Source organism: Salvelinus fontinalis, chromosome 16 (genome assembly GCF_029448725.1).
Source record: "Salvelinus fontinalis isolate EN_2023a chromosome 16, ASM2944872v1, whole genome shotgun sequence".
Classification (NCBI taxonomy): Eukaryota; Metazoa; Chordata; class Actinopteri; order Salmoniformes; family Salmonidae; genus Salvelinus; species Salvelinus fontinalis.
Window position 1 is genome coordinate 24,082,862 of NC_074680.1, and position 9,868 is coordinate 24,092,729.

General features: G+C 41.3%; 1 protein-coding gene across 1 annotated transcript; it reads left to right on the top strand.

Annotated features, from left to right (window-relative positions):
• Positions 1-2,685: 2,685 nt before the first annotated feature.
• Positions 2,686-9,556, top strand: LOC129812832 (zinc finger and BTB domain-containing protein 18.2-like). Its single transcript, XM_055864742.1, has 2 exons — positions 2,686-2,827; positions 4,181-9,556. The coding sequence occupies exon 2, from the start codon at positions 4,195-4,197 to the stop codon at positions 5,767-5,769; it is 1,575 nt and encodes a 524-aa protein (XP_055720717.1). The 5' UTR covers positions 2,686-2,827; positions 4,181-4,194; the 3' UTR covers positions 5,770-9,556.
• Positions 9,557-9,868: the final 312 nt, after the last annotated feature.

Below are 9,868 nucleotides of genomic sequence, written 5' to 3' on the forward strand. Positions count from 1 at the left end.
CTCTCTCTCTCTCTCTCTCTCTCTACCCTGCTCTTTCTCTGTGTGAGAAACTTTACCATGCTGAGCCTGTCCCTGTCCCTGGGCACCACCACTGCTTCCACCACCACTGTCTCACCGCAGAAACACACACCACACCACCATCCCTCCATTACTGATTGCTGACTGCGTCTGTGAGGCTAGAAACCCAGGGCAGGAAGATTTGACATGCCTTTAATAGATCATGGATATTTTTACTACTAAAATCAATATCAACCTACAGGAAGAGAGAACACAAAGAAATATACCTTCTGTTCTTTTACGCTTTGCTTAGGTTCATGTGGACAAGGGTTGGAACAAGATGCCAAAGTGATTATAGATGTAATGTCAATGGTAGACTAAAATGGAATAAAGCAGAACTGGATAAGAATCTTTAACCATGGCCTCTTCTGAACAGTGCCTGACATTTCTCGTCACATTACTCATTCCCCTCTGTGTCAGGGGGCAAAGAGTAGCCGCAAATGGCCCTTCAAAACACACAACAGCTGGAACATAAGGCAAAGATGACTGAAGCAGTTGCAGGGTGGGTAGGGAGGGGGGCACAAGATGAGCAGCTGCACCTTGAAGCCCCTATCTGTACTGTAATTTATAAACTCCAGCAATTTAAATGTTCAACGAATGAGAAACTTCTTTACCTCAACATATCTATTTAGAAAATATGGAATTAGAAATCCATTAAAGGGATACTATGGGATACCATTTTTTTTGTCTCTGTGTCCAGCATGAAGGAAGTTAGAGGTAGTTCCGCGAACCGATGCTAACTAGTGTTAGTACAATGACTGGAAGTGAAAGGCTTCGCTAGTTAGCAATTGTGCTAGCGCTAGTTACAAATTCCTTCAAACTTCAAGAAGAGACATAACATAAGAGTTCATTTGACTCTGGTGAAGTAGATAAAGGGCCTCATTGTCAAAATCTCGAAGTATCCCTTTAAGATCAGTGAAAATGAGTAAAATCTGCTGTATTTTGATGTTAATTTCTCACAATAAACAATACTTATGATCAGTGGTGTAGTGGACGGTATAGGCAGCCATATGCTGTATGCCCACTTTGTTTGTGGGCATTGAATATGCTCACTTCTTAATTCTCATGCTATGTGTCACAGTAGTGTCGTGGAAGTATACTCTGTATCAGTGAACAAAGCTGATGGAACAGATCAGAATGTTTAGCTTAAAATGATGATCAACTATTATTTCTTCACCTTTTAAGCACAGAAATGTGCACACGGCCGTAGACCTACGCTCAAATATTCCAAAATGCAATTAGTCAGAAAACACTATTCTAAAATGCTCACTGCACATGCGAGCGGTTTCATGGACAGAGATAGAAATATCCATTTGAAATGTTGAAAGAACAGGAGAGATCTACAGAGAACAGGAGAGTGCCTATGAGGAAGTCTTTATAAAATATTTGCCTCCACGTTTCTGTGGTGGGATTTGGCCTATAGGCTACTTTGAAGCAAGGTAAGACATGGCTCATAATATAAAGTAAAACTTCCAGGTTTCAAACAATGAAGGAACAGAAAAAATATAGCAAATCTAATCATAGGCCTAACTGGTAGATGGAAATGCTTCCCCCCCATAAAACATCTCAATTAAATGTTAACTAGCTACAGAGCAGCCTATGCCTACCTCGCAGAATGATATGATTATTTGCATCAATCCAGTGGCCATTTGTTTGCAAACACCATTTAATGTATGCTATAGAAACATCACTAACCAAACAACAGTGCTAGGTGCCTGCACAGTTGAATTAAAGGGTACATTTCTTAGATTTTTCTCAGACCTCAAAAGTGGTCTCCTGATGTGCTTTAAGCATTGTTATGGATTTAGGACACCCAAGTTTGTTGTTTTTCGATTAAAAAGCAGAAAATGTTTGGAAAAATCTGAAACCTGTGAATTTCTGATGCAGTTGACAGTCTCATTAATCTATTTCAATAGCAGGCCTACTTACACAATACAGCTTGGGTTGTCCTGACTGAGAGAGACCAATATGAGATTGATCATTTTAGGTCATTCATAGTGTGTGTCACTGTTTGTCATAGAATTTTTCTATGACCGGGCAGGTTGTTTCCTTCACTGGGTGGGTCATTGGGAAATGTTTTGCCAAAGTAGAGTATACCCACTTCTACCACTACAGCACTGCTTGTGATCAACTCCTCATTGAGAAATAAACATGTTAATTGAACAGGTTCCATCAGTCCAAAAGAAAATATCAATGTGTATATGTTCTCATAGATGTGACAGAGAGTTGGGGTTATGGCAAGTTGCAATAGCTTCATGGTTAGATGTATTCTGGGGCCAGGGAATTCCACCCCATCCAATAAAATTTTTACCAACAAGATAAAATACATATCTGTTGGAATAACCTATCAAATGTATTGTTCTGACTCCTTCTCAGATTCAAATATATAGACCCGGAGCATAACTGTCTCTTCCATATAGACCTACACGTTGGCACATATTAAGCACATAAGTCTTTCAAAGTGTCAATCAATTCCCAGGTGGACATATTCCAGAAAAGGGAGATGGATTTAGGTCAAATTGTGTTATCAAGGAACATTGCTACTTGCTGCCTCTGTGCGAGTTCATGCAGTAGTACAGAACGTATTGTGGTAGGCGTTATCGCGAGACTGGTCCATTAACAACCTGCTTGACACACAGCACTGAGTGCAGCTTGCCTGCCTGGGTCGAACTGAGCTAAAGAAACGACAGGAGAAGCTGCGAACATCTGGCCTAACATCATGAAAGGACGTCGGAACATTTAGAAAAATACGGTGACTTGGCAAATATCTGTAAGTATTGCGTTTTGACAATGAAAATGTTGAAACCGAAAGTTATAATACACTGCGCTACCTCCGTGCAGCGCAGTTGGCTTGGTCAGCGACAGTTGCTGAGTTCCTTTGCTGTTAAAGGCTTCATGCCATGCATTACGACCATGTAGGCTTATCTTCCTGCGTTCTTGCCTGCTTGTAGTTTTCCTTACGTTAAAACAGGCCAAACTAGTGCGCGTAAAGTAAATTATTGTATGGTCGGGTATATTATAGGTTAGGCCTAATTAAAAGTATGATATGGACATTGACTTTTGTGCTTTTCGTCTGGTCTATTGCCATTTTATTTACTTTAAATGTTGCTACACCAATAGAAAGTTTTGTTTTTTTTGTATATAAAGTCTGGTTGACCAGTGCGTAAATTGAACAACGACGCGTTATAAAGTTAACCACATTGACTGTTGTCAAGTGTTTTTTGTTACTTGAATAATAGACGAATTGTCGGACAAAGTTTAATATTTTAGTGCTGGGACTGATGCAACCTCTGAAACAAGTTTCTATTTTGTACGTAGCTCAATTCGGAGTAGACTAACATATGGTAAGGGGAGCACAGCTGGAGGTAGCGTTTCCAATGCGGTGATGTCAGAGTAGCTGACTCCACAGCTTGCAGTGTATTTAGCGAACAGAGCACCAGTTTACTCACTCCCCCGAGTTTTTTTCTTAACCTTGCCCGATGGGCGAGTGCTGGTTTTCACAAGCCTGAGTGTTTGTCCGTCTATTTTGCGTTCTAGGTAAATTGAACGGTTCCTCATGATTGTTCAGTAAACACAAACAGCCGAATAAGACAGAGTTTTGGTCTGTGTGTGCGACTGTGCCCGGTCCGTTCTCTCCGCAATTTCATGGGAAGTGCAAAAACTAATGATCAACTAATCGGACTGCTGTTGGTCACTGGAGAGAAAGGTATGAGACGTTTAGTTACTGGATAACACTGACAAACAGACACCGCAAGTTGTAATCAAGAAATCTGAATAATATACAAATGTTACATTGATTAAGTAGGCATATTGATGCGTAAAGAAGTCGATATGAAAAGGATATTTACCATATTGTAATGGCGAAATTAAGTCCGATTTTAACTTTTTTTTTTTGACAACTGTGGAAGTCTCCCGTTTTGATTGTCAATTTTTGCTTTGCAGTGATCGACTACTTTGTCATTTTCTGCAAGTTTTATTATTTTTCCTGTACATATCCTTTGGGGTTGGGAACATTTTGTTTGTAGTTGCCTCAAACACCAGATGAGTTGTTAGCTCTCTGTGGCACCCTCTAAATGGCTGCATTTCGTTTATTCAATATCCAGTTTTTCCTGTTTTTCATCAGGTTATGAAGGAAGAATGGAGTTCCCAGACCATAGCCGTCAGTTGCTGCAGTGCCTGAGTCAGCAGCGTCACCAAGGTTTCCTCTGTGACTGCACTGTTCTCGTTGGGGAGGCGCGATTCAAAGCACACAGAGCTGTGCTGGCCTCATGCAGCATGTACTTCCATCTCTTCTACAGGGACCAGCCAGACAAAAGGGACGTTGTGCATCTGAACAGTGACATTGTGACAGCCCCGGCTTTCAGTCTGCTCCTTGAGTTTATGTATGAGGGGAAGCTGGAATTCAACACTCTGCCAGTGGAGGATGTCCTGGCTGCGGCCAGTTACCTTCACATGTATGATATAGTGAAAGTGTGCAAAAGCAAGCTGAAAGATAAGGAACTATCCACCCTGGATGAGAAGGTTAGCGAGGGGATAACACTGGAGAACTCCTCAGACAGCGAGCTGCACAGCAAGCAGCCAGGGCCAGGCCGGCGACAGACACGGACACAGCAGCCGCACCAGAGAGCCCCCCCGGGAGAAGAGTTTCACATGGACAACAGCAAAGTCAGGCTGGCTGTCACAGATTGTGATAGGTCTGCACAGAGCAGGCAGAAGGCAAATGGTCACCCTGGCAGGTCCCCGGACCTTGTAGGTGTCAATTACGTGTCAGCAGAGGCCGAGCCCTGCGTCCAAACAGCTGGAAAAACAAAAGCTGATGTCAGTAGTTCCACAGTATTGCTGTCCCAGAGGTCCCGGGCTTCAGATGACATGGACTGTGCTCTGGATTTGTCTTTCAAGCCACTGTCTAGCAGAGATCCCTTACACCCCTCCTATGTCTCAGGACAGCTGGCCCTCGACAGCCAGCAGCAGGGCACTGAGCCACTTGTTAAAGACGAACACGACTTGCTGTCAGAGCAGGAGGACAGTGAGCCGATGAGCCCGGAGAGCCAGCGCTTTGGGAATAGTGCCAGGAGCTCAGTGGTGACAGGGTTCACTGCCCTCTTCCCAGGCAACAACGGCTCCACGGCGGCCCTGCTCTCCCAGGAGGAAGACCTGATGGAGGAGGGGGAGAGCTGTGGGGGAAGGGAGGGCACGAGAGACAGAGAGGGCGAGGAGAGGAGGGGGAGGCTGCTGGGGGACAGTGAGGAGGAGGATGACCTGGCCTCCTCGGACATCTCCACTTCCAGTGGGGTGCTCCTGCCCCCGGGGCAACAGGTGTGTGTGTGCCCACTCTGCAGCAAAGTGTTCCCCAGTCCCCATGTGCTCCAAGTGCACCTCAGCTCGCACTTCCGCGAGAAGGACGGGGCGCGCTCCAAGCTCTCCCCTGACGGCTCTGTTCCCACCTGCTCACAGTGTGGCAAGACCTTCTCCTGCATGTACACCCTGAAGCGGCATGAGCGCACACACTCTGGCGAGAAGCCGTACACCTGTGGCCAGTGCGGCAAGAGCTTCCAGTACTCTCATAACTTGAGCCGGCATGCCGTGGTTCACACACGTGAGAAGCCTCATGCCTGCAAGTGGTGTGAGCGGCGCTTCACCCAGTCTGGGGACCTGTACCGCCACATCCGCAAGTTCCACTGTGGCCTTGTCAAGACCCTCGCCATTGGATAAACCCCTCTCACCAGTGCCATGAAATAAGACAGAGTAACGTTTTATCACTCCCTGAGTACCACTGCGTATACTTTTCTAGTTATACATATTCACAAATGAATAATGACATATCCTTTTGGAATTCTACTCTGTGGCATTTCTTAAGTTAAATTGTATCAACTTTAGAATGCACAAAACTGGATTTCACTGGAAAGATGTTGGGCTTTGACATTGGCCTATATGATTTAGTTGCACAAAACTAACATTCTTTTCAACTCAAGCTGGATGTCCTGTATGTTAAAGGTGGACAAATCAGTTGCACTTGTCTATTTCTGTATTGGTACTGCTGAGCTGGATGAAGAGTGTTCTGCTGAAACATTTCTATGTACATACCTTATGCGCAAGGAAATTCTAGCACAATATCCTGAATGGATGAACAACGTCTGAGTAGTGCACATGGGGAAGGAGAAACAAAAACCGTCCAAGAGTAGCAGTATATTTTCTTTTTTAAATCCAACCTTATTTATTAGTCTAACAGGAACAAATATCAAAAGGCACTGAAAAAATATTTGAAGTTGGAATACTGGATTTTTTTTGAGGGGTAGCTAGTATTTACATTTTCTTTATGGTAGGGATGAAGCAGACCACATAAATAATGTTACCTAGAATAGAGGACTAAAAGAAAGATGAGTGGCAAGGGTTTTTAATATCATAGTAAAATGGAGCTTGTCCTGAAGGAATTACTTTTTTGCTGCACTGGCCTTTCAATGTTCATCACATCCTGCTTAGAATCAGGCTGCTGAATGAACATTAGAAGTGAATTGTATTATCACCTTTACACTCTAGCATGATGCATACAGTTTCACTATGAAGTGAAAGAATGCCCGTATCACTGGTGCCTACTGATATTCTTGACACTCCTGCTGTTCTCAGGCAAGCATGGGACCTCTTGCCATCAATACAACTAATCCATAGGCCTTCAAAAACGTGGTTAGCACTTTCCGTTTACAGTGCATTAATACCAGGAAATAACTTGGTCACTCTGTGATAGTATGCCAGTTGACTAATCAGTGTACTTAGAAAAATGTAATAAATGTGCCATAAATCAAGCTTTTATTGATTACCAGTTGACTTCTATTTAGTAAGTCCAATTTCTGGGTTAATTTTCTGTATTTCGGCACTGTAAAAGAAAGGGTAACCACATGTGAATATTCCATTACTGTCCATGTAATAATGCTGGAGGCATGCCTCGATAGACAGGGCAGAGAGTGGGTGAGGTGGTAAATATATACTCTGTGTGCCTCAGTGCTTCTCTGAGGAGATGGTGTACTGTGGATATCTTGTCGCCACGCTGTTCTTTCATCAGAACTTCATCAGTTTATTTCGCCCCTTGCATTTACTCTTATACTGTCCTATCTATTTTTCTGTTAATGTTGAAGTACTACTGATACTGTTTGAGTGAAACCTTTGGTGAAACTTAGCTTGACAGAGTCCTTGGACAGAATATGTACTTTGAGCCTGTTATGTGTTGGAAGGGTTTCATTGTAGTTGGGTTCATTTTGATGCTATACATATGGATTCCTACAAGGTGAGTAGCACTAAAAGTCCAAGAAATTAGTTTAATCTGTCCTGAGAAGACTTGATCAGAATTATTTATTAGTTTAACTTGGTTCAGGGTTTACTTTAGGTGTGATCTGTTAAGATGAGCTAATTTCTCTAAGCTTGAAAGACTGTTGATGTCTTGCCTTGGTATTGGGGATGTTTTTATTACTTTCTGCAAATCCTGTTACTGTAATGAATTGGTCTGTTAATGTATCTTACACAGAATTCTTAAATTAAGTATTCAAGATTTGTCTCACCAACCGTAGCGAAGCACTTGTTTTGAGCATGCATATAGTTTCAACACTGATATTGTCTAGGCTGCTATTTCTTACTATTTGTATATTTAATGTAAATATATATTCTATTTATCAGTGTTGTTTCTCTTTATTACAAGAACACATGTAGAGTTGAGAAAGCAAGGTGTCTTACGAAGGCTTCAATCTCTTAGGGAAGAGTTTAATGTCTTCCCTCCCCCTTGATTTGGGCTTCCTTTTCCTGTCACTCCAGTGAATTTGGTTTCCTTTTTATATTTAAGGTCTCATAGGCCATCTCTTCACTACATATCAGAAAAGGGAATAATATTGCTATGACTGCTGTTTCAGCAGAGGAAGCAGTTATTCACAAGCCCAAACACACTGATTATGGTATAGAATATCTATAGAAATCCTACAATACGAGCATTGTTCTCTTGTCCCAGGTAGTTCTCAAGGGATAATTTTGCATCTCTGCTTTCGCTGTGGGGAAAAAGTCAGCATGAGTCTCTCTTTGCACTTTTCGTATTGAATGGAGCCATTGGAATGTGAGAAATGCATTTAGCAATGGGAGATCTGGGAGACAGTAAACAGGTGCATTGTCTGGAGGCATCAAAGAACAGCCCTCAATTCCCAGCATGCATTAGATAAGTGCTTCATTGTTCTTTTATGTGGAGAGGATACCACAGCGACTCCATAGCATCTTAATCAACACAATCTCTCTTTAATTGTTGATGTTTCAAGAACCTGTTTGATTTGAGGTATTGCAACACTGATTAATCTGATTTTTATAATAGGAAAAGTAGTATGTAGGTAGTATTTATTAACATCCAGTTATACCTATTTCATCATCCTCCCACTGGAATGAGTTTCCCAATATTTCATGAAGCTGTGTGTTTTCAGAATGTAATGTAGTGTTAACAATGAGTGGTATTTCAATCAAAACACAGGAATGTACATTCATTTGTGTATTTTTCTCACTTTTGAAATTATTTTTTTTGCATGATGCCGTTGAAACAATGATTTATTGTTTTTGTCATGTACACATGCAGCTGTGCAGGGTTAGAAAACTATGTAAAATCTTCTCGCTGGTTTCTCAGTCATTATTTATATCTCCAGGATCATCACAGAATGTGCCTTGCAGACACAAGTGTTGCACCTGGAGTTGCCCTTTTTGTACACTGTAAGTTTGCCACAGACTGCTGTGATGACCATACAAACTTCTGTTAATTATTTAAAAAATGAATTCATGGTATCAAAATGTCAACAAAGCCCATTGTTTTGAAATCTTTGTAAAAGTTTTTAATCAGGAATTCAATGTAATGTTAAGCAAACTGAACGCAGTTATTTTTTTTTGTTTGGCTCTAAGCCAAGTCCATGTTTAGGAATGAACCTAATTGTGTTCCATATGATGTCATGTTTAATGTGAAACACTGAGAGAGAGATTTAATTTGTTTGAAAACTCATGCTGGGGCTCCTGATCGTGGGGTTATGTTTTCCTAATTCATGCTATAGGATTTTACGGTCTAGAACTGAGTATTAGGTTACATTTAATACTGGATTTGTGTCTTTGGCAGGTTAAGACTGTGAAATTGTGTGTAATCATGAGAAATATTTATTCAATTGTTTCTTGTGCAACATTTGTCTCAATTTTGATTTGTAAAATGAAAGATGCTACTAAGTGTCAATGGACATCTTTTTAATAGAATTTTTAGAATGTAATATAATTTTTTAATAAGAAAGGTATATTTTATAGTAATCAATTGCTTCTGTGTTAGTGGTTTATAGATTAGGGGACAATCTTGACATTGTAGAACTCGAGGCAATTTATTTCTGTTTTGTTTTGTTTGCGCTTTCCGAGTGTTTGTGTGTGTGCGTGCTGTGGACATGTGACAATCTTGAGTTAGGTCTTTTATTAAAATTATGCATAGATTAAACAGAACCCTTTTCTGTGATTCTTGTGGATTCTTTCTTGTGTTTCCTCAACATCATGTGTATGTGTACAGCTCTGGCCACTTTGATTTAGTTCTTCAATCCTGTGTTTTGTTCTTTACTGACAGTCATACTAAACGGAGAAAGGATTTTCCTCCATAAATATGTATAATCATTGTCATGGGAAATTGAAGAAGTAATACTTACTTGATTTTTCCAGTACTGACCTTTTAGATATTGTCAAGGAGAGTCATTGTTGCCTGCGCACAAGCAACACCCGATCAGTGTGGGGGTAGTGAGAGGACTGTATACTGACAACACAATGTGCTAATACT

Bases quoted from the DNA above. Each gene is read 5' to 3' on its own strand.
- LOC129812832 (XM_055864742.1), top strand. From the start codon at position 4,195: ATGGAGTTCCCAGACCATAGCCGTCAGTTGCTGCAGTGCCTGAGTCAG.